A 26,079-nucleotide genomic window follows, 5' to 3' on the forward strand; every position below is an offset into this window, starting at 1 on the left:
GTTTGTTTTAATCAATTTTAAATCATGCTTTTTATTTGTTTTTGTTTCTAATGTCTCTGTAAAGCACTTTGAATCACCTTGTTGTTGAATTGTGCTATACAAATAAATTTGCCTTGCCTTGCCTATTTATAGCGATCTACTCAAGGGCTTGGGTGTACCTCTAATAAAAGGATGTTGACTTAAGTTTTTTGATATGAATTTCACAATATTGTTAAATCTCAATCTGAATAAAACTGCAGATGGTGCCTTAAGCAACGTTCAAAATACTGGACAGATACATTCACAATCAACTCAGTAGTTTGCAGATGTTATTTTGAAGCCATAGTTTGGTGTTTTGGCTGATTTTAGAATCAGATTTTACCCTGTTCAGCTTGGTTGCCAAAGTGCATCTGCAATTCATATTAATTGGGGTGCTAGTCTTTAAAGGGTGGCTGTCAAGAAGCCATTCTTAGGGAAGTGAAACTTGGAACAAATTTTTGGTTCAATTCATCATCAGAATATTTGGATGAGGTATGAGGTGAGAGCTATCTGTAAAACACAGTAGTTTGGGGCTATATTTCAGCCAGTGGTCCTGGAGATTTTGTCAGATTTCATGGAATTATGAACACAGCAAAGCACTGTCAGAGTTTGAGCTATTTTGCAGCACCATCCAGAAAGTGTCTGATTGGCAGCATAACAATCATCACAAACACACAAACACTATAGGTCACGGATTGGCCTCCCAGAAACCAGAAGTCTTTTTAAACAGAGATGAGATCAAAAACATGCAGCCATCATCCAAAGAAAAGCTTTGAAGAAGCTCTGGTTTTACCCCATATACTTTATTTAGCCCTGCGACAGACTGGCGACCCATCCAGGGTGTACCCTTTCGCCCTATGACAGCTGGGATAGGCTCCAGCGTCCCCCGTGACCCTGAAAAAGGATAAGCGGAAGCAAATGGATGGATGGACTTTATTTCTATTTATGTTTGCACATGCTTCAATAAATCGCTGCACCTAGTTCCCATTTTCCTACCTTTCTTTAAATATAAAGAAATGAGTGGTGGCTAAGACTTTAAACCCATGTCAAGTTTAAATTCATAATGCTACTTTATACGATCATAGTTATGCCAACAGTCCATTTTTCTACAACAAAGCAGCATCAACTTCATAGTTATTCAGAATCAAAATGTTCAAGGGTATTGTAGTCAATAACCACAATACAACTATATTCATCTCTTGAAAATGAAAACTTAAGCACTACAAGGTTTGCCTTTTTGCACCTTTAAATATGAATATTATTGGATTTTTCCCTTCAGGTCTAGACTCTACAGTTTAGTTTGTGAAAAACAAAGGTGAAAAATGCTGTCAGTAGGCATGCTTACATTTTGTAACATAAATCTAAACTAGAATACGTTTGACTTGGCATACCTTTTTCCACACTTGGCACTGTAGGGTGATCTGATCCAACTGTCATATACTTTTCTGTAAGGTTGTAACCAGTACTGTTGTCATCCACTTATTATTGTAACTATCCACCCTCCATGTTGCATAGCCCAAAGACAAAAATGGAAATGTGATACCGCTCATGAGAGAGCGAGACATGCACCAGGGAGTTCATTTCCCACTTCCAGCATTAATAGAAGGAACATAGGATATACTAGGAATAACAATGAATGATTCCGATGGCAGTAATTAGGGACCATATGCGACAGATATCAGCTGAGCATGAAGTGGTTCTTGTCATAACATTTATGTTGGCTCTTTAGGCCTGTAGTTCTGCTAACACTGGAACTATCCCTCTGCCTGGAGAAGTGAAACTCTAACAGAAAATAATAAAATACCCTCTATATGTTTTTATCCCATTTTGACAAGATGGATCGCTATAGCCGCTCCACACATTCCTTTCAAAGACAGAAGTGAGAGCATGAACTTGTGAGTGTGACACACGTGATGCCTTCATGAAACTTTACTGAAGCAGATTAAGTTTAAATGTAGAAATAACTCCTCAATTAACTTGATAAGACAGTGATGAACCTAATCTAAATGCAGATACAGCTGCAAATTATATTAACATCATTTCTCAGTTCCTGTGGCAGTCTAGGCTCCCGTGGGTGAAATTTGAAGGGGAACCTGTGCGTGACCGTGTTACTGGCAGCAAAGACTCGGCCTCTTCCTCCGCCGGGAAAAGAATAGTTTGTTATCTTGTACTTGGATGGCTTTGAAGCGAGACCTTTGCTGGAAATATGACACAAGTGAAGTAATGTGCCTGGGCCCTCTTTTAATCTCAGGAGTGGTTCTTTGTTTATATTTCTGTCTTATTGCCTTGGAGAGAAACACTAGCACTATGAAGAGGAAGAGGAAGAGTGAGAGTAAGGCTCCTCAAATATTTTCTCAAACACCTTAATTGAAATTGGATTTTAACTGCTCGCTGGACCGTGGTGGAGAGAATCAGGAGCCAGCGAGGTAGCGTTTTTGCATTGCAAATGTAATTTTCTGTTTTTTGCCCATTGCCCATGAGACACTCAAAAATAGCTACCAGATATGTTTTTTCATGAGCTATTTTCTTCAGGTTGAGCCTCTCATTATTCCAATACCCACTGCCATTAGCTTTTTGGATTGAACTACTGTGTGGCCCTGTTGTTTACTGAGCTGGAGCATTAGTCTTTGTGGGAAATTGTATTCTCTTCATGCTCAGATAGAGCCTGATGGAGGTGAAATTTTGAATGCACTATATATGTATGAGGAAATAAACAGCTAATTTGCTTTGAATTTTTATTCATCACACAAGTGAATTGAGCACGACTTGTTGATTATTCTGCAGTTTACAGATTTATTATACCTTTTTTGTTGTTTAATTAGTAAGAAAAGTGCCCTAGTGATTTACGTAGTTAGTAATATTTAGTGAAGGTATCAGATCTTTTTCATAAACAAAAGTAATAACACTCCATTGTAAGTAAAAATGCCTTCAGTGAAGGAGTGAGACAATTTTAAATGTTTACAGATGGGATGGGTGGTGTTATTCCAGGAATTCTGAAATCACCTCCTTGGTCGTGCATTATAAACCCAAATACAATAATTACTTTGTCAAAATGAAAGGATGGCAATCTTTGTCATATCTTATCTTACTATAAGACTGAGGACTGTGAAAACCTGAGTGGAAAAACTAAAACTACAAACAGAGCTCCCAACCAATCCACCGCAACCATCGTGGCTAGCACCTCAGCAGGTGTGGGTGTTCTTTGGACATGGTCTGCTTTATCACTCATTTTTAGTCCAGTCTTTGTACCTGACCAATTTACCATTTTCAGAGGACTGGGGTTTTTTTGTGGTTAAGACACGGACCAATAAATCATTCAAGCATAAAAACAGACTCCTAACCCAAGGGATGAGCAAATATAGTATCTACACACACAGACAACCTAGTAAAGAACCAGTTTTAAGTTGTATCTGTAGACACTTTGGCACGGCAGCCTGTGTTGTACCTGAGAGCTACAACAGTGAGCGCCTACAGAATTGTACAAACTCTGTTTTTATCTTATGAACTGTATTTCCGTGTATGTGTGAACACATTTCAGTAAATTGCTGCACCTACTGTGCTTCCTATTTTACTAGCAAAACATAAAGAAATAAGAAATGCCTCAAAACTGTTGCACAGTACTTCATTTGAAGTCAGTGACACTGACTAATCAGCTAAAAATGTTTCTGAGGGTTTTGAGCCTTTATTAAGAAGCTTTACATTTATTACTGTAGTGTTGTTACAGATGAAGTACTATAAACAAATAAAAATGTGTTTGTATGATCTCTAAAGCTAAAGCTGTAAAAATGTAAAAATAAATAGCATAAAACAGAAATACAGACATTTGATTGAATGTACTTTATAACAACACATAGCTTGCTATTGCTCAATTTCTGCACAACTGACAAGTCAGTTTGGTCATTGCCACAAATGGACAAGCTGGCCATCAATAACCTTCTGCTAGCTTCCTGTGTGCAATCTGCTCATACAGGCTCCCTGCAGGAGGGACTGGGGGGAAATTATGTACCAGAGCCCAGTGATCCCACACAGTCTGCCGGTGAACTGAGATCAATATCTCCTAAGAGTAGGTTTTAGCACTTTTAAAAATAGACAACTCGGAGCCTTCAGACGGCGCGCATTATATGAAACGTTCCCAGGCTACAGCCGTTAAGTGCCTGTGCCGTTAATGGCCATCATTGTCTGATCTCGTGATGGCAAACAAGGTCGTTGCAGCTGCATATGGAGTCATATTGCTCAAGCGAAATGTTTTAACATTGACCGAAAGCTCTAATGTTGAAACTTTATAGCTGTTCTGCTGCCTCTATGATGGTGTTAATGGTCCCACTCCCCGACTGTACTCCTCCTTTGATACTGAGCCTTTCAATTTCTGTGTCACACGCCTCAACAGGCTGACTCGTGATCACCCTGATGGATGAGCAAACGAGGAGAGAAGTTGTGAGTCTTTCACTCGAGCTAGTGGAGGTTCAGTGCCCCACAACGCCCACATGGAGCCCTCCAATCGCCTCCAGTCTTTGACACATCATTTCCCCTGTGATTTGTGGCCAGATTGAGGTTGAAGGAGACAAGGAAATTTTCTGTCCTCATGAGAACAGATGGATGCTGCAGCTCTGCAGACTGAGCCGAGGGTTGTTTTTTTTCCCTCATGATGAACCCTCCTGCTTTATAAAGGATTGGTTTCATGCTCCATTATGGACTCTTGATGACTGGCTATTACAGCACATTTTCAGAAACCTCGACCTGCCACTTTTTTGTTCTTTTTTGGGGGGGATGGCATATAACTGACTGTTCTTTCAGGAAAGTGTTATATATTATTTTGTAAAGTACTGATCGAGTGGAAAAGGGATTTCTCATTGGTCCCCTTTGTGCTGTTTTCATGCCAGATCAAAGTTGAGAGTCTGTTTATGATCAAAGATGGTTGTAATGCCATGAAATGATGTATGATGCAACAAACATGCAACTGGTAAAGTGTGATAGGCTTGTCAGGGCAGCAAATGGTCGCCGTCTTTTTCAACCCCACTCCCACCGCACACCAAATGTTTGATCTCATCTCTGAAGAGCACAGCCTCCGGTGTCTCCCTTGGGATGTTTGATGTTGGAGATCAGAGCTTGTGGTGGTGCAGGCAGGCTGGCGGTGGGGGCTTCACCATTACCACGCGCCACATTCAATCTCCCCAACATCAGATAAATTCAAAGAATTTGCAAAACAGCACCTTCTTAAAAACCCAGACTTTCCTGCTGCCGTGTGTTATATTAGCAGCACATTATTAAAGTTTCCTGGAATAAAAGAGAAAAAAAATAAAGCATCTCTGGCTCTGCTGCAGTCTATCATCACCCTCTGGCTGAGAGCTGTTGTAGCATGCCTCAGATTTCTTTCACCACAGTCCGATTCTTTCTCTCTTGTATCTATTGATCTCCAGCTCTGCCCTGCCAATATCTTCTTGTCTGTGAGACCTTTCCTTGTCCTCCATCTTTTATCCATTATTCATCACTCAGCTCTTTCAGCCAGGCCGTAATACCTCTTACCTCCATATGATCGTGGGGCTGTTGTGCACCGTTTGTATTAATGCAGCCCCAGCTGTTGCTTCATTAGTAAAAATATTGAAACAGAAAAGAAGCTCATATCATTTATGCACAGTCAGTGCATTAGTGCAACCAGATGAAAAGTAGAACACAATCATCATCTGAGAGCCACGAACGTCTGTCGAGTAACCTCAAGCTGAGCTGTGACGCTCCTACAGAATTGATTACGACTTTGCCTGTGCCAGCTCAGCTTTTTCAAGGTGTGTTGGCTCAGTCACACTAGAAAGAGGGAAATTGCGTGTGTCAGTGAGCAGAGATTAAGGGTTAATCTCTGCAAATTGACTACATAGGAAGGAGGAGGACTTCACAGGAATCTTTTCATATTCGATGTATTTGAAGTGAAAGGAAGAGGATATTGTGACTCACAAGTCTGTAATTGAAAACATAATGATTGAATTTAACTTTCATTTTCTTCCCTTATAAAGTTTCTGACTTGAAAACATCCTCTCACAGAACAAGCGCTCATATCTCCGTGGGCCCTAGAAAGATGCACTTATATCCTCATTTGTTCTGTAGGAGGTTTTACTCAGACAGTTAAGCTGTATTAGCAGATGCATCAGTATCTAGCAGTGGTGAACTCTTTTTACAGTATCATGAAAACAAATCATTTTTTGAGTTTTGATCAAAACCGATGGTCGTGTTTACTCTGTTTCATGATTATGACTACAAGCCAGGCAAATACAATTCTCTATTATTTATTAGCGAGTTGTTGTGGAAAATACAGTGGGGCCTGGTTTTCTTCTTGCAGAAGTAATCTTTCAGGAGAGATGAAGAGTATAAAACTAGATAAATTTATTATGACAAAAAATTGATATAGTGGAGAAAAGACATGGGCACACAGGAGGTACGGTCTTGTATAGAGTTTTTTTGTACTCTACACAAATAGGACAACTCAGTGAGTCATTGGACATTCAACAAGCAGCTACTCTTGCCTTGAACTCAAAACACTGACTGACCCATTCAGATTTCCCCAAAATAGTCAAAAAATCCGTTACAGAGGTTCTTGTGACTGAATAAGCCTCATGCACAAGGTTGTCTTCCTTTTCCAACCTAATGTAATACAATTAGGCCCATAAAGTTCTGAACAGTAACACAATTTACCTCTTGTATACACTATACTATCTGTATACACAGAATTGCATTTTAAGCAGACAACCAAGATGTCATTAATCTGCAGGCTTTCACTTTTAATTCAAGAGGTTTAACAAAATTAGTGCGTCCTCACAACATCTAACCAAGTCAAGAACACTCTCAATGAATTAGATGTACCATTGTTAAAATCTACATGAACATAGAGGGACTACAAAGGTGTGAATAAGAACAAGAAGGCCAAGTTTGCCACAAAACATCTAAAAGAGCATCCAATTATTTAAAAAATACCTCTTTGGGTAGATATAACCAAGAAGAGAACTTTGATGCAATTTAATTAACATTGCATTAAGGCACTTTATATTGTAAGTTAAAGACCCTACAAAAATAGACAGAAGTCCCATCAGATGACCCCCTGCAAGCAAGCTATTGGCAAAAGTGGGACAAAAAATTCCCTTTTAACAGGATGAGACCTTCGGGAGAACCAAGCTCAGGGAGGTGCAGCTATGTTGTGACCGGTGGGGAATGAGGGGAGAGAGACGGGACAAATAACACACAGGTTAGAGTTAGAATATGACATGCAAAATGGTGTATATGTATAAACAACTAGAGTGAAAGGAGGTGAGTGAAGAAGAGCTCATGGTCCAAGAAACACAACAAATCTGTCAAACATGGTGAAAGCAATGTTATTGCAAGAGCATGCATGGGTGCCAGTGGAACTGGGCCACTGGTGTTTATTACTGATGTGACTGCTGATAGAAGCCGCAGGATGAATTCTGAAGTGTACAGGACCCACTCTCTGCTCAGAGTCAGCCAAATGCTGCAAAACCGATCGGACAGTCCTGTACAGTGCGAATGGATAATGACCCAAAACATACTGCAAAAGCAACCCCAGAGTTTCTGAAGGTAAAGAAATGGGACATTTTTTTTAATGGTTAAGTCAGTCACATGATTTCAACCTAGCAGAGCATGTTTTTTTAGTTATCAAATACACAAAAACTGAAGGCAGAGAGTTGCACAAACAAGCGCCAACTGAAGGCGGCTGCAGTAAGGGTGTAACAGAGCATATCAAAGAAGGAAACAGTATTTGGTGATGTGAACACTCATATTTAAAATCATGTCAGCCTATGAAAAATGGAGAATTTCCTAAAACAGTTGATGCAATACTTTAAATTTTTTATCATTTAAGCTACATTTTGTCATATATAAAGGCAAAATAACAAAAGCTGGGTCATAGTGCTAAAAATCCGTGAACCTAACTGTATGCGGTGGTATTAGGACATTAAAATGCGGCATCATATTTAACAAAAATGAAGCTCAAATTCCACGAATTCCAGGTGATGTGCACGAGCAATCATCCTGGTAAATGACTGTCACCTTCAATTTTTCCTATTTAGCTGTGCAAAATGCACACGCTCAGTGACTAACAAACAAACAGCAGAGCCTGACCTTGTGAGATTATCAGGAGTGAAAATAAATCACCACACAAAATTACAGTTAGAGAAATTTGTGTATATCATGTTGTATTCTAATGTACTCAATATATTTGTGTTTGTATGTCTTGTGATGTCTTGTTAAGTGAAATAATCAACTTAAAGCTTTAACTTTCTGTTTTGAAATCTGTGAAGAATAAAATCAAATCTAGTTTAGGGGTTTGCAGCGTCAACATGTGTTGAGTTTGCTGAAAGAATCGTGCCACTGTTGGCTGAACTTGTTTTCACTGATCTTTTCCTTTGAGCTCAGTGTTATTAAATGTTAAAGTGTTGTTTTCCCCACTAAGTTTCATGCACAACTGTGTGCACTGTTGGCATCTGGAATCTAACACACAATTATCTTTTTAGTGTAAATATGTTTTTATCATGCTATTTTATTTTCAAAACAAATAGTTGACTTTCACAGTTACAGTTTTACGGTGAAACTGCAAATCTTCTTCTCTGCTTATCATTCAGCCCAAGCTGTTAAACCACAGAAAATACTGAAAGGCCACATTTAGATTTGCTCTAACATATATTCAGGTTTTATTCTGTGCACTGGTCAGGCTTCTCATGAATGTGCTTTCTCTCCCTCCACAGAGGAAGTCCCTGATCGCGACCAGTCTGATTGTGGCAGTGTCGCTCTTTGTGGTGGTGGTGAACTATTCTGAGAAGCCCTCCTTCCTCTTTCAGCCTGTATTTGGCGAGACGTTGTTCTCCAAGCAGCCATACAAGCCTTACAAGCCCCACCTGGGATACGTCAGCATTCCCAAACAGGAGGTGAGGAACAAACACCTGGAACTACAGGGAAGACACACATAGATTAAGCTGTTACATCTCACTAAGTGTTCATTTATTTGTAGATGCTAGATAACATTTGCACTTCTATTCTCATGTGTTTTTTCATATTATTCGCATAAAAAAAATCAGAAGACGGTTATCAATTGTTTTCGAAACTGTATGTAAATGTGATGAATGTTAAATTATCAACATATGCTGATAATAGATGCTGATGATTTCCATATGAAATTTAAAAAAAATGCTAATTCAGTGGATTTCAAACTTTGAGGGTCAGGTGCATCTGCAGGCGAGGTGCAGCAAACTAAGCTAAATGTATCAAGTCAAAGTAAGGGAAATGAACTCGATTGTCTTTAGGCAAAATAAACAACAAAAGATTTTGATTCAAGTAAAATATATCTTTTATCATTTTATTTTTTAATCACTAAAGATTAACAATAGACCCGCCAGGATTCAAACTCTCTGGAACAAAATGATCCCTCTTGCAACAACAACTGTGATGGCAAAGACGTCATTTCTTAAAGAACTCAAACTTCTTTTTTATGTCTTTTTAATTATTATCCATCCATTCGCTTCCGCTTATCCTTTTCAGGGTCGCGGGGGGCGCTGGAGCCTATCCCAGCTGTCATAGGGCGAGAGGCAGGGTACACCCTGGACAGGTCGCCAGTCTGTCGCAGGGCCAACACACAGGGACAAACAACCATTCACACTCACATTCATTCGCACATTCACACCTAGTGACAATTTGGATTGTCCAATTAACCTATCCCCACAAGCTGCATGTCTTTGGACTTTGGGAGGAAGCCGGAGTACCCGGAGAGAACCCACGCAAACACGGGGAGAACATGCAAACTCCACACAGAAAGACCCCGGCCTGATGGTGGAAGGTCCTGAACTCAGGACCTTCTTGCTGTGCGGCAACAGTGCTAACCACCGTGCGACCGTGCTGCCCTTTTTAATTATTATTATTTTTTAATTTATCTTTTATCTAACTACAGTACCCAATATATTTATATCTTTATGTCTAGCTAGCTCAGCCTCATGTTATAGCAACCGTCACATCAAAATGTGTGAAAACAATCCAGCGTGCTGCAGCACTGATTTTGGGGTGTGAACTTCTTTCCAGCTCTTTGAGTTGGGAATTATTTTACTAATTAAGCTAAGTAACAAACTGATAAAATACTGATCAGTGCAGACTGTTGTACCACACAGCGGGATTTAATATTGCGTCAGTCAGTTTCATTAAATGCCCTCAAAAACCACCAGTACTACAACACAGTGGAGTTCAGTGGCCTCAGTTAGCAGAGGTGAAGCCTTGGATTGACGTGATTGGCTCCAGCAGCTTGTGTCTGCCCCCTTGCCAATCAAATTGGCCACGCCCCACACATAAACACACACACTTTTAAACCATAATAAAAGCCAAAGGGTTAACTTCAAATGTGATAAAGAGCCAAGAAGTTCCCAGTAGGGCTGGGCCATATCATACAGTTCATGGTAATACCGGTATAATATTGGGCAGAGATAAGAAAATGAAATATCGCGATAGAATATGGGTTAAACGCGTATGCGCAGTGCCTTTGTTTTCATACTCACATGGCGGAAAAAGTATGGCGGCGACGGAGAATGAGAAGGGCGAAAGCAGATCGTTGAATGAAACGGATGAACCAGAACTGGTTTGTAAAAATGCTGCAACTTCAGTGGTGTGGAACTGGTTTAGCTTTCACCCGTCAGACTTTGCTAAGCTACGAACCCGCATCGCTTGATGGATTGTCGGAGCATTACGGCTATCGTAGGCAGGAGCCTCGCGGAGTGATACATACTGTGCTTCAACATAATATTACCGTATTGTGTGTGTATAACCTCTCTTTAAGTTTTGTGGATATTATACATGGTTATGCTGAGGATATGTCGGCCAATTTCCACCGGAAATGCCTTTTGGTCAGCAAGGAATTTGCATTTGCACTGTTAAATTTTTATATAACTTTAATGCACATAAAAAACAGCTGCTTGTTTAAGTGAAAATACATTGATGATTTTTGTTTTTTGCACTAATAAAGTTGTGGAGTTGTAAAGTGTTTTGTCTAATGTCAATTATATCATCGTTATCGCAAATTTTCAAATGTATATCATGATAAATATTTTTGGTCATATCTCCCTGCTCTAGTTCCCAGTAAATAACAGAATTCAGGATTTCAGTAAAACTAACAAACAAAACCGAAGGTAAAAAAAGTCATTTCAGCTATCAAGGCAAACTAAGAAGATTAAGAGAGCATAAGCAGATTAAAAGATGTTTTTAAATTAATGACAGAGGTGCAGGTGTAATTCTTCAATATTTGGCTTTAATCTTCCTAATATTAATAAAGTATCTTTCACATATTCTTACATATATTTTATTTTAGAGGAAAATGTTTCTGCTGCTTATGATAAAGGCATCTCACATTTTACATAGATATACATTAGGGGAAATAATTAGCTAAATGCCAGCTGAATTTGCTCACTTAAGAAGTGTACGTGTCTCTAATTTTTATGGCAGTTTAATTTTCATTTCATTTCTTGCAGTTGGTCATCAGATTTGAACAGATCTCAGGAGGTTTTGGCCCACTCCTCTTTACAGAAACACTTTAGAGCCTTTAGGTTTCTTGGCTGTCACTTGCCAACTCATAGCTTCAGACAACTCCACTGATTTTCTGTAGAATTGAGGTTTGGAGAGTGGCTATGCTACTCCATGACCTTGATGTGCTTCTTCATTAGCCACTCCTTTGTTGCCTTAGCGGTATGTTTTGGGTCATTTGTCATACTGGAAGACCCATCTATGACCCAACTTGAAGCTTCTGGCTGAGGGATGGAGGTACATGGTGTTAGACTGAGGGCAACTGATGTTTCTTTTATATTTCTTCCTTTTTTGAATAATCATTCTAGCCTTGACAGTTCTTTGGTCTTCTCTATGCTGGTGGAAGAACTGGAATGAAACAAACTGATTCTGTGGTCAGGTGTGCTTTATACATGAAACAAGATGAGATCAGGAGCAACTGACTGATTGTAATCTCTCATCTGTGTGTGCAGAAATCAGGGATTGTAGGCAATCAAATATATAATCTGTTTCTGTCTCTCTCTATTAAAATGAAACAACCATAAAATTAGTGACTGTTAATTTCTTAATAAGCAATCACACTTGCAAATTCAGCAGGGCATCAAATACTTATTTTCCCCACTATGTTTTTTTGTGAACATTTGATAATGCAACACATTTGTAATATAATAATACTTCATACTTGAGTAACCCTTTCTCCTGCAGTACATTTATATTCTATAAGCATTCACCTTCACAATGAAGGTGTAGTCTATTCAAAATAGAGCACCCCCTTAAGAGTTTTCTTAATTTATTATATCAGATTCTCTGTGATGGATCTGAAAATGCTCGTTTTAATGTCCCTTGTGAGTGTTATTTATTTTTAATCCCAAACACCCGTGTCCGTGATCCCATTCCTCTGCCTTCAAACAGCTTTGTGCTGTATATTCCCTGCACAATTTATGGAAATTGAAATATCAAAGCCTTTTAATTCCCACCACATCAAAATGTAAAAACCAAGCTGTGTTTATTGTTTGGGAAGGCAGCCTGTTTAAACACAGCCCATTGTGCTTATGCTATTGGATATTGAGTAGTCATGGTGAAAAAATGTTTTAAAAAATGTACATTTTACTAAGCATGAACGTGTGTAACATTTCCGGGTGAAAATGAGAATTCGAAGTCAATTCATGTGAAGTGGATGTCTTATATTCAGCAGGATGATACTCGCAGATTAATGCAGAGCGCCATCCTCTGCCTCTGGAGAGTTTCATCCACACAACATGGGCCCAGAGGCAATCACACTTTACACCAGTCTCTACGTCTGCACCTCCTTCTGCCTCCAGACAAGACTGCTTAAATCACTGCCCTCTCCCCATGGAGATTTATGTAAATCATCGTAAAAAAGACTGGCAGCTTCTACAGAATTAGGCCTCTTTTGGCTCAAATCTCCCACCAGTGAGTTCTCTATATCTAATCAGGAAGGCAGTGATTGGCCTGAGAATGAGTGTCAAAAGTGCTCTGCACTCTTATGAAATTTCTGACAAAGGATGGATGAAATTGTGGAGGTCTGGTCAAGGCGATACTCCCGCGTCAGGTGTCGTAAGTGATGAAGTCGGGAATGAAGGCCTGCTGTGTGAGCTGTCAGCCTCTGTTAAGTACACAGCAGCACCTTTAGAAGCTGTAGCATTTCACCTGGACAGTAAGGCAATCTCACATGATCCCCAGTGAGGTGTCATTTGAAGTGTTATAAACCTCTCGCAAACATGTATAATGCATAACCCGGTAGCAGGGGTATGGCCTGCCTTATTTTATTCATTTGATTGAGTCTGTCTCCAGCTGTGATAAATTGTTCCTGCGCTGCTTTCGGGAGAAATAGAAAACATTTTTCTTGTGGCACTTTACATCCATGTGTCTGGTCCATCACAGAGCGAGGGAGAAACTATATTTTCATTTGGACGTGAGCATTTTAAATGCAGGCCTTTCTCACAACGTTTTCCACTGTGTGTGTTTCGAAAGTGGTCTGAGTTTTGGAGCACTTTGTGGATATTAATGGACGTTAATGAGAAAGCTTCTCGTTTGTGGCCCGTGTTGCACCGGCTAATAAAATATGCATTATTGTATGTAAGTCCTCTCTAAGTTGTTATCAGCTCCTTGCAGACAAGAGATAAAATAAAATTGCTCGCACCAATTAAAACTTGTCTTCATAAACATCTGTTACATAACATCCAAAACCATCTGCTTTGATTGCTCAAATAATGCCAAACAATTAAACCTGTGTTAGTGAAGAATTATGTGTTTCAGAGTTAGTGTTGGTGTTTAGATTAGAATGTCTGGGAAACATCTGGTTAAAATGCCTTTTTTTCTTATTTTTATTAGTTTATAATGATAAAATGTTTTTTGTATTTATTTGTAGTATCCAGGTTTACCTTGTTATGAAATAGGATTTGTGATTAAATGTCAGATAAGATGTCAGAAAGACATTTACACTCTTCAATCACTTTGCAACTGGATCAAACCTTTTGCAGTCAGAACGTCTTTAGTTCATTGTAGCATAAATTCAACAAGGTGTTGGAAACATTTCTGAGAGATTTTGGTCCATATTGACATGATAGTATCACACAGCTGTTGATATGTTGATGGGACGCTCCCGTTTCACTACATCTGGTGACTGTGGAGGTCATTTGAGCACAGCAAACTCATTGTCATGTTCAAGGACCCAGTTTAAGATGATTTGAGCTTTACCTTCTATAGCAAATCTGCTTCAAGGTTTGATATGATGTACATTCCCAGATGCTCTTCTGCATAACTGGTGACATTTTCACCCACAAAACTGCTGGATATTTTCTATTTTTTCTTTCTTTTTTTGGGGGGGGGGTTCTCTGTAAACCCCAGAGATGGTTGTGCAGGAAAATCCCATAGGATCAGCAGTTTCTGAAACACTCAGATCAGCCAGTCTTACAACAACCGTGCCACGTTATTTAAATCACCTTTCTTTTCCATTCTAATACTCACTTTGAATTTCAGTGGGTTGCCTTGGCCTAGTTTACATGCCTAAATTACGTTGCTGCCATGTGTTCGGCTGATTAGATATTTATGCTACTGAGCGGTTGAACAGGTTACCCTCACAAAGTGGCCAGCGAGTGTAGCTGTTAGCTGCTGCTACTTATAAATATTGAGCCTCTAATTTGAAAGTAATTTGTAAGTTACCCAACCCAGAAAGCACTATAGGTAGGGGAAGCAGCGTAATGGTGCTGTAAACATTCATTTAGCACCATTTGTTGTTTAGACAAGGATTAATAGGATTAATTAAACATGTATAACAAAGCCTTTAATCTAGTGAGGGATGTTTGGTGACTCCTGGTCTAAAAGTTTAAAGCTTAAAATACTACAGCACGCAAGTCCACTGCCATGCTAGCAGCTCAAGGTTGTGCTTGTAGCTGTGTTGAAGTAAAAAGACAATGCAGGTTTCAAGCAACATTTTTTCTAATATCCAGCAGGGGGCGACTCCTCTGGTTGGAGAAAGATGTGTGATTTCGTGGTAGTTTGTGGGGAAAAAACAATCACCCCATTGCTTACTTGTTTATGACCTTGGGACACTTTGTTTTTCTTTCATGTTCTCAAGCATTAAATCCAAGGATTCATATGTTTCCATGTCGGATAATGTCACAGTCACACTTTTTGAAAACAGTGTTGGAGCATGATCAGAATTATTGTAACCATGTGCAACAAAGTTGTGTTTTGTTGCCCTTGAAACAGTTGCTTTATAGACAGCGACTTGGTGTGTAATCACTCGCTGTCAGCTGCTGTCTTCAGGGTGCCTTTGTTTTGTTGAGACGGTCATAAAACAGCAATATGATGGAGGCAGTCTGCTATCAGTTTGTGATAACACAGCAATTAACTGTGATGAATTGGTTAAAATTGCAAATCTATTATCCATCTGTGTACACAGAAATTCACATTAACTACTTACATGCAGAATTCAACCAGACTCTCATAGATCTAAAGCAGAAATTCAGAAATTCCTCAACAAATAGTAATGTAGTTGGTGCAAGATGACGATTTGACTGCAAAATGACAGGTACTTGGCAGCCTTACTGTTAGAGAGGAATATAACCAGAATACAACCAGTTGGCAACTAGTTAAGTCAAGTCCTCTTAAGCAAAGAGACATGTCACAGGCGAGTTGTGCACAGACCGATAGCAAATGTGTTGGCACATTTGCTGTTTGGAAACCTTTGCCAGTCTGCCTGTGATTTATTATAAATAGTTAAGTCTTTGATTGGAGACAGGTTGCCTCCCTCTGGGTGACCTGTACAATCGCCTCTTGATTAAAAGGGGTAAGAGTGTGGCATGCTTAAACTCTGGGCAACTAGCTGGTGACCACAACTCCTTCCAACCAGTTATTGAATGTGAAAAAATGTAATTGAATCACTGGAAGACCACCCAATTTCCTTTGTCACAAGGAGTTTGCGGTCCTGCTTTCACTGAAGTGTGAGTGAGCCATGAAATGATAAAACTGGGTATGCTTTAGTAAGTGGAGGCCATGTATTTGAAAACCATGCCCGTGAGTAATCTCCTAGACACTCTACCCTTTGCATGCCTCTTCTAGCTCCAGAATCCCAAGATGGCAACAGCCAAAGGTCAGACTTGAGGTTTCAAAGCACAATTAGTCGACAAACACAGGGACTGCATGCTCACAGTGAGAATACTATGCTAAAAGCTATTATAGTTATTATGGTCACCACCTCACTTTTGCCATTTCACTCGGTTAACATGCTAAAAGTAAAATGTTGGGTAATTAGCACTACATCATCAGTTATGTATAAAAACAAAACAAAAGAATAAAAGCAGTAAAACAATCAAACAAAACATCCACAGAACTTTACCTGGTCCTATACATGCATTATATAAAACAAACTGTAAGCTACTCAAGATTAATTGAACAAATAAAAAACTAAATCACTACAAAGAATCTAAGTAATCAAAGTTTCAAAAAAGGTTGCCTCCCACTGGACGACCTGTGGTTATTATTAAAAGAACTCATAAATAGCTCGTGCAGAACTAAACGTGGGGATATTTTCATGTTTCGTTAATGTACCTCTTAATCATTTGTTTCTGAGAAGGGGTTTCAAATGTGAACTGTACTTTTCTCCTTTATTTTAATGTAAACACCCCAAGAGAAGCATTTGAAATGAACCACTTTCCCCCATGGAGACAGCTGAAGCTAATTTTTTAAGTAGAAAGACTTCGAAGTCCCAGAGACTTACAATGAAATATTTGGCAAGTTAATGTAATAATTATTGCTTATTAATTAATCGTGTTCAGAGCATTTTAATGAACAAGCCAAGGTTAAGTTCACACCCCAGTGCTATAATTTAATGATGGCTGTGTCCCCGGCATTAAGCCTGCTTTTTAAATAACCCACTTTATTTTTAACACGCTCATGCATTAAAAATCTAAAGCTTTGGTGAGTCGATTTCGTACTTATCAGAGTGCCGGAATTACTCGGATTATAAAAGTGCACTCTGTTTGCGATTACTGCAGGCCACACTGAAACAGCGCCGTCGTGAACATGGAACTGAAACATGAATCAAAGCGAGGAGAGGAAGAGGAGGAGGCCGTAACATTTTTATTGATTTATAGGACGTAAAACTCAGATTTATTGGGAGCCAGATTCCAGTGCATACTGAATAAAAAGTGTTCCAACGGGGTTTGTAGTTATTAGATGAGGTTTCCACTCTTTTGTAATGCATGTAAATGAGATTAGAAACAATAATGTTCACTGCTGGTTTTATTTGTGTGACTGTAAACTGCTCACATGCCTTTTAAAAACCAAAACCTCAATTTTTGTTTATTTGTCACTGAGCAGCTACACTGCAGCAGAAGTATGGTGAAATGCCTTGCTCAGGGGCTCCTTGTTGGTAGGTTTCCAGTGACAAACCCATATGTTTCACATACAGTTCGCCAGTCAGTGCTCCCCACAGAGCCCAGCCAATCTGTGTGTGCTAAAAGGCGTGATGGAGTTATGGGCTAGGCTGAGGGGTGATGATGGACGAGCTGCTGACGGCTCAAGGCTGCGGTGATGTGTATCTCAACCACCCAGTAAATGGAGACTGGGTCCAGAAATCCTTTCTTAACCCGTGATTGAATCCATACATGAAAGACAAGGCAATACCAGCAGCGTCAGCTGGAGTTATGTATGAAAGAAACATGTCAGATACAAAAGAAAACCAATGGTAGTTTTGTGTACTTCCCTTTTGCAGCAACCGATCTTGTGTGGTAAGCGTGTTGTGAGTGCTGATAAGCCAGGAGCTGTAACAGTTTTTAGTGGATTGTCTTGTGCTTGCACTCTAAAACTCTTGTGCTTGTTGATCAAATGCCAAAGAGTTTTGCGTTCGAAACCAGAGTGCATTAAAAGTGCAGCAAAAATGCAATTTGCATTCAGACCAGTGACATTACAGTTATTCTCCATTAAGCAAATGATGAACAGGGTTTAGTCGTGACACAGTGCGTTTTCTTTTCCCAACTTTGCCGCGCATTCATTTACTTAAGTAAGTTTAATCTCATCAAAACAAACCAAGCATATTAGCTTCAATTAGGTAAATCTCCCATTTTGGATTCAGTGAGGGCTTTTTTCCTCGGTTGGCAAAGCGTAGCTAAGGGCTCTTACTGAAGATTCATTACAAATCCCCTTGCTCCTGTAACATATAATAAGATATATAAAAAAAATATATATACAGTAACAGTAAGATAAATGACACAGCTTGCTTGCTTCTCTGTCATCCTCGCAGCTGTAACCTCTGAGGTCCCATATTCAATTAACTTAATCTATGTTAGTTCTGGGCAGTGTGACATCAGTCTTGGGGAATAAAAGAAAATTATAGAGGCCCGTAAAACCCTGATTAATATTTTTTTATGAATAATCACCAAATGCATTTTGTTTAAAGTCCCTTGCCAAAACATCACTTTAATAATATTACTGAACACATATAAAATATATCACAACTCTAACAAAACAAGACGAAACTGCGTCAAATGCATTATAATTTTGAAGGAAACCACTTATTCAGTATTTAAAACTCATTTAATTTAATGAAAGGGAATGTACACTCGTGGGTCCTTTTATTAGGCACAATGAATTTGAACATGGCAAGGTTGTTGACGCCAGATGGGCTGATCTGAGTAGTTCAGAAACTGATGATCTACTGCAGGGGTGGGAAACTTCAGGCCTGCAGGTTTTAGATGTGTCCTTGATCCAACGCAGCTGATTTAAATGGCTAAATGACCTCCTCAACATGTCTTGAAGTTCTCCAGAGGGCTAATAATGAACTAATCATTTGATTCAGGTGTGTTGACCCAGGGTGAGATCTAAAACCTGCAGGACACCGGCCCTTGAGGCCTTGAGGCCCTGATCTACAGGGATAGGAAGGCAGCAGTAATTCAAGGAACCACTCGTTTCTGCTGCAATAGCTTAATGGTAAGGTCAGAATTTGGTGTAAACAGCATGAAAACATGGATCCATCCTGCTTGTATCAACGGTTCATCAGGGAAAAAGAGGGGTCCAACACAGTACTAGCAAGGTGTACCTTATAAAGTGGCCAGTTTGCACAATTTAAAGACTCATTTCATGTGTTTAAGGTTTTTAATGTGCTTTTAATCTTTAAAAAAAACTGCTGTTTAATGTGTTTTCAGGAGTTCGTTACAGCAGAATATTTATCAGTAAGACAGCGATCATAGAGTTTTCTAACATCATTAAGATTCTGTAGGAGGACATTATTTTGTTTTGCCTTGATAATTTCAGTGTATTTAATATATTTCCCTGTCGGTTTTCATGTATTCGTGTCTTCCTGGTGATGGTGCATGTAAAGACCTTGTTCTCCAGCAATAGAAGCCGGTGATAAAGCGCTGCAGTATTTCGCACTGTGATAAATTTCCTTTCTGCTTGCTGGCTGTTCTAATTATCTTGCTTTCTTGTGGCTTTATTTTATGAACTGTTCCACAGTCCTGCTGAACTTGCACTGATAGAAACTGATGAAAGTTGCTGAGCGTTCTTAGATTATTTAACTCACACAAATCAGACAACAATGCAGGCCTAAACAAACTTTCTTTAACTTCTTTGGAAGTTAAAAATGTTCAGGCTTTCCTATGTTACCGTTAAAATTGATTCTTAACCTAAGATTTGCACAAGGTAAATGAACCTGGAACCTCAAACCTAAAGGAGCCACGCCAGTGATAATAGCAGTGGCAACAAAATTCAATTTTTGGTGTTGGGTTCTTTTAAACGTGGCTTCTGCGGCACAAATTTCACAGCGTGCACAGTGGGGTTCAAAGCCAAATGACTGAAGAATGAAGAAAATTACAAGATGGCGGCATTGACTTTGAACCCTATCCTGAAAATAATCAGGCCTTGGATGGATGTCAGGAATACAAAGTCTTAATAGCAGCCCATATTTTATTTTGATGTTTTGAATTGGTTTGGTAGTTTTATGGTGCTGTTTGTTTTTGTTCTGATCAAATTATTTATGTTAATAAATTTTAAAAACACATTTTTCCTCAATAAAGTTTTATTACACTCTAATAAACAGTGAAATATTAGATAAACTAAACTGGAATAATTTCAGGACCATGGACAGCGTATGTGTTGTTTCACAATGATCTTATGGACTGTGCTGTTTTTAGTAGTTAAAATGCACTAATTCAGCTGCATGCCCTTTGAAAATACGTAAGATATAGATCACAGGTGCTTCTTATTTGTCTGTTACCTTCATTAGCCATAATCATTGTTGATTCATTTTGGTCTTTGGTCCTTGCTATGAAAATGTGTGATAGGAGAGGCTGGAAGTCTAAATTTGGAAGCAAAAACTAAGTAGCCTTGACAGGTGCTCTGCAAGTGCCCTTAAAGTTCTAATGGACTTGCTTCCTCTCCTCCAGCCCTTGAAGCTGAACTGCGAACTGTGCAGCATCGTGTCCAGCTCTGGTCAGATGTTGGGCCAGGGTGCCGGCCCGCAGATAGATCGTTCTCCCTGCATCTGGCGGATGAACAACGCACCCACACGGGGGTTTGAGAACGATGTGGGCCAACGCACGACTCTGAGGGTCGTCTCTCATACCAGCGTTCCCCTGCTGCTGCAGAAGCCCCAGTACTTCTTCGGCCAGGCCAACGACACGGTCTACGTTGTGTGGGGGCCGCTCCGGAACATGAGGAAAGACGGGAAAGGCATTGTGTACAACATGCTGCGGCAGGCGTCGGAAAACTACCCTCATGCCCGCATCTTTGTCACCACAGAGGACAGGATGAACCACTGCGACATGGTCTTTAAGAAGGAGACTGGAAGAGACAGGTGAGTCAAACTGCAGTTGCCCTGTTTTTGTTTTTGGCACAGCATCACTGAATTCCGCAGCAGACCTCCACTTTTTCACTCTGACAGATTTGCTGCTCAGCACTTTGACATCTACCCCTCTGTTTGTTGCTATAATATTGATCTTATCAGTACTGATGGTCTGTTCATTGCTCTGTGCTTTTCTCGTCTCAAATCTTCCCTCTCACGAGGCTTCATCAAAGTGAGTTACTTAACTTTGCCTCTAAAGAGGCTCTGCATGGCACTGGGGGCCATTTTTTGAAAAATGAGCTCTTACACAGCGCCTTAGAAGTGTGCTGTGCCTGGGTTATAGGCATCAGCCAAATGCTGGTCTGGGAGAAATCTGGTTAATGAGGTAGCATGATTCTGGCAGTCTTTCTAAGCACCCCCAGACACAGCTGGTCTCACAACTTCTCCGACAGCGTCTTGGCACATTCTGAAAAGCAGTGAATTGATTTAAGTTGCAGATCAGTGAAAGTTTTTAGGGATATTTTACTACAACCTGTGTTAAAACTGCAAACCGCAACTTAAAGAGAGGCTCACCTGGTTATTTTTTTTTCCTGTCAATTCCCCAGAGAGAATTGCAGGTTAATGAAAATGGGATCAAAGCTCGAGGCCTGCTTTTGTTTAGGATGAACCTAATTTCTCAGATTAGTCTCTGCTCATTTCTGCAGCGCTTTATACCTCTGCCTTGCCCACATGTCATCAAGACCTGCCTTAACTTCTTAAGAGGATTAACGTGTTTGGTAATGGGCGTAGCATCCATTCCATTTCGGCTCCATTGTCTCGCCGTTATTCATGATGGCAGGGTTAACACTGAATTTCATGTAGAGCATCCATGTTCATCTTGGCTCAGCTGTTGCGAAGGCCCACAAAGCACAGATAGAAGCGTGGGATTAGGGAGGGATGTTCGGGGAGAAGAATCTCATTACGCAACATAATGCTCCTGGGTGAGATGCAGCACTTCAGTCGTTGCTGATTGGTATCACAGACCAAACTCAATGTGTAACAAGAAACCCGTCAAATGAAAATGTGATGAGCACTGAGAGGTTCGTCTGTATGTTTTTCGATCATTTTTTTTGTGCTTGCCTCAAACTTTGCTGCACTTATTTCAGTATTTTAATGTAATCACAAGTAGCGAAGGGGATAATTGCCGTTATGTTGAAATAATACACTAAGGCACTGCTCTGAAATTCTTTATTTCACTCAGACATGAAATATCTATTAAAAAACATGGTCCTTTCCTTCCCTTATCCATGCAAACTACATTTATTAATGTCTACAGCAATATTATAACTCTTAAAATACCACAGCAGCTTGTCTGCCGTTACCTTGTAATTTGTGAGTGTCTGTGTTTGCTGGTTTACTGTCACTGCTTTCTGCATGCGGGGATAATCATCAGCTTGGCAAAGATGGAACACTGATCGAACACAACTCTAATTATCCAGATTGCCGCAAGCAGCCTAGGAGACGTGCCGTCCCAGCTTCGACTTGCTTACTTGATCAAGGGGAGAGAGGCGTCAGCGCTGACTGATTAGCCAGCCAACCGTGTAACTGTCTCTCAGCCTGTCAGGAAGCTCAGTCATCTCTGGACAGAGGAAATTAAACTGTGGGGTAATTAGAAAAGCGGTTATGATAATCTAAACGGAGCTACAGTGAAGACCACCTCAATTAAGCTGATTTAAGTCAGGAGCAGGTCAAAAGGAGGTGCAGACTACGTCACGACCAGGATCACAGTGTGACACAGCACCTGGCATAATGCGCCACGTTCTTTAGTTTAGTTTTTTCCCGCGTCTTTGATGCTTATCTTCCCTGTTTGTCTTTTGTGCCCCGCCCTCATTAGTTTCATCCATCATCTCTCTGCCTTCCTAATCCTGTCTCTCCCTCTATCAGTTTGTCTGTTTGTTGTTCCATGCATTTTCTGATGTGTTTGTACATTGGACTCTGTATTTATCTGGACTGCAGTCAGACTGAAGTCTTTCCTTATTAGCTTTATTAACACTCACTTTTTGCTGGTTGTGCTCCTGCTTTTGTCTTTGTTTAGGTCTTTCTTTTGATAAACATAAGAAGATATTAGAAAACCAACGATGTGCTAAAGCTGAGCAGACTCTGTTTATATGCGAAGTGTAGATGAGAAATACAAAATCTTCTAAAGTTGTTGGGCCCCCTTATTTACTAAGTGTATACTGTTTCTTTGTTATAGTTAAGTTAGGACGTATAGACCCTCTTTAATGTTGTTTCTGTATCTGAGCCTCGCAAATATATGCTAACTGAGGCTCCTCTTCTTCTTCAGCATGCTGCAAAGTCGTTTCCCTTGTTTGTTAAACAGACTCAAGTCCTTAAACCATCTACTTGTCATTCTACAACAGTACAGCTTTTATTAGCACTATTCATGTGTAGCACACCTTTAAGCTAAGCTTTTAAAATCTCATGGTATACACTACAGCCTCCGGGCTCACAACGTCCAGGACACCAAATGTTTTACGCTTCAGAAAAGACGAATCACTCCTAGATTAGGGCTATTTTTTCAGCAAAATAATTCAGCCCTCAGACAGCAGCAACCTGGATGCATTGTTGTGGATCAGGTGACTGCAGGCACACTGTTGGCTGCATTTTTGGGCCTGACTAGCACATCCATGGAAATGTGACACATTTTCTCAATGCAGCCCACACCTATTGTGATTGCGATTGTGTACTGTGGATTCCTCCTATGAATTTAGTGTTATTTTTTTGCCACAGTTTTTGAATGCATCAGTCAGAGGATTGCCTCGATATAAAAGCCATAGCCTCAACATAAGGACTCACAGATGTCAGCAAAGTCCTAAGGGGGAGATTGCTGAAACTATTAGAATGATTGTGATGGAAAGTACAAAGACATAGTGGCTGGTATAAAACACTGTGACATAAGCACAAGGTAATTAACACATAAAAAAACCATGCAGAAGCATTAATGATGGCAATGATGGCGACCACTCACGGCGGCCAAGATTCACTGCAGAAGTCAAAATCAGTTGTTAGTCTAACAATAACTCACCAGGTGGCAAATCATTATCATCCGTTTTCTTAACTCCTTATGTTACTGAGTAAATATTCAGTTAAACTTTAGAAAGAAAAATAAAAATGAATTTTTCTGTAGTGAGGTGTCACACTGGAAGATTCAGCTTTTCTAGTATCCATGCCATACACGTTGACATGTGGACTGGATTGAGGATAGAGTCGATTGTCTATTGTCGCAGAACGTGTTCCTCAAAGAAAATTCAAAGAGCTGCTCACAGCTTGAAAGAGAGTACAAATGGATTGTGGTGAAGCAGCAATGCATCAGAGAGCGAACAAATATAAATGTTTGGGGGGAAAAAATAAACAAATTTGTTCTTTTTAGGATGTGCTGAGATGTGGAACATTCTGAGAGAGCTTCATTTTAATCCAATTATTGACACAAAAGACAAGTGAGTACATATTAATACATTTAAAAATCTTCTCACAGAAAAGTATCTGTTTGTCTCAAGTCTAATGGCATGATGACGTCTTGGGTTCAAATCAAGTCAAGACCATTAGTGTCCTCCGTGTCTCTCTCCTCATCCATCCTCTTCTGAGAACTAAGAGGTAATGATGATAATCTAAAAGCGATAAACAGGAAATGGCCAATCCAGCTTCTATCTGGAGCCATGATAATGAACAGTCCTGCACGTGAATGTATTTGACAGCCACTTAAACATATGATTCATAATTGCGCACTGCGGCTGGAAGTTGCACGAGCTGAGGCTGGGTGTTATCAGCACCACCTCCTGAGCTGCAGTCGCCGGCTGTCGGAGCGTATCGGCACTGGCCTGTTAGCGGCAGTAGATAACGGGCCTGACGACGACACAGGACTTTAATCACACTGTCACTTTATAGCACTGCCACCTAGGCCTGCGTGACCTGGGTCTCTGCTTCCTGGCCAGCTGCTCCTTCATGGCACCACCGTGTGTTTCTGTTCAAATGTGTGCGGAAGTAGATTGTGAAACGAATGTGTGAGTTTTCACAAGTGTGTCACCACCCTTCTGTTTATGATAGTGTGAGCAATGTTCTTTCTTCCTGTGAGTCTTTATTGCCTAATGCTGCAGACTTGGCTCAGGTGGCAGAGTGGGTGGTGCACTGCACCCAGGTGGCTTGGTGGTTTGATCGCTGGGAGCAGCATGGGCCACAGCCATCTTTGAAGGCCAAGCTCCTCCTGATGGCAAGAAGACGTCTTACTTGGCAGCTCTACTGCCATTTGTGAGTGACTGCTTTATAGACCTGCTTTAAATATGTATAGTCACAACTGTATTTGTTTTAGCTGTGAAACATCTTAAAGATCAGACACATTTCAGCTTTTTAAAAGCTTCCTGGTTAAATAAAGGTTAATAAATAAATAAAATGCTAATCTGACTTAAAAAAAAAAGTAACACATAATGAGTTTTATATAATGTCTTCAATGGTTAAAAATGCTGCGGCTATTTTTGTCTAACAAGTAGAAAGATAATGGAGCACATTACAGCAGTGTTGGCCTGTGTTGGCCAGTACAATTTAAAGTCAGTATAAAAATTATAGTTAATGCTCATCAGCCTTGACATAGTGAAATCCCAAGATGCCTTTCTGAATTGTTGTGCTCGAGCTTGTCAAACCAGCATCTGGTGAGTGTGCAGGAAGTCAGCCTTAGGTGTCAGAAGGTTGAGCTGTCTGTATGAAGACAACAGCTACTGTTGACTGCTCCTTCATTCAGAAGAAGTCCCCACAGCAGGTAGCTCTGCATGTTTAATTTGGTGGTTTTTACCCTGATGCCCTTCCTGAATCAAACCCAAAGGAAATTTGTGTTTTACCCCCAGATCGAACCGGGGATCTTGTGTGACAACAGAAATGCAACCAACAACTTTCTTAAATAATAACAATCAATAATCCAGTAATTGTTACCTTTTTCAGAACTGCATTGGATGTTTTGTTGACCTTTTTTTATTCAAATTCAAATTTTTTTCTTATTTTATTTGTCACGTACACAGTCATACACAGTACAATATGCAGTGAAATGCTTAGACAACTGCTCGTGACCTAAAGAAAAAAAAAAGGAAAAGGCTATGAATAAGATAGGAAATAAATACGAAAAATTAAGTGTAAATTTAACTAGGAAGGAATAAAATATAAAAAGTTAAGGTTAAAAATGAAATAACTGTACAACACAA

General features: G+C 39.9%; 1 protein-coding gene across 2 annotated transcripts in view; it reads left to right on the forward strand.

Annotated features, from left to right (window-relative positions):
* The window catches only part of st6galnac3 (ST6 (alpha-N-acetyl-neuraminyl-2,3-beta-galactosyl-1,3)-N-acetylgalactosaminide alpha-2,6-sialyltransferase 3), a 99,541-nt gene that overhangs the window by 20,069 nt on the left and 53,393 nt on the right, over nucleotides 1-26,079 (forward strand). Inside the window, exons 2-3 of one of the 2 annotated variants that reach the window (XM_005729004.1) lie at nucleotides 8,760-8,939; nucleotides 20,457-20,866. In XM_005729004.1, coding sequence (XP_005729061.1) covers nucleotides 8,760-8,939; nucleotides 20,457-20,866 — 590 coding nt within the window. Of the gene's footprint in view, nucleotides 1-8,696; nucleotides 8,940-20,456; nucleotides 20,867-26,079 lie in introns of those variants that run through there. The other variant, XM_013909767.1, reaches the window with a different exon arrangement.

This window comes from Pundamilia nyererei, unplaced genomic scaffold, assembly GCF_000239375.1.
Source record: "Pundamilia nyererei isolate P.nyererei 1_Seehausen unplaced genomic scaffold, PunNye1.0 scaffold00031, whole genome shotgun sequence".
In the NCBI taxonomy this organism is placed as follows: domain Eukaryota; kingdom Metazoa; phylum Chordata; class Actinopteri; order Cichliformes; family Cichlidae; genus Pundamilia; species Pundamilia nyererei.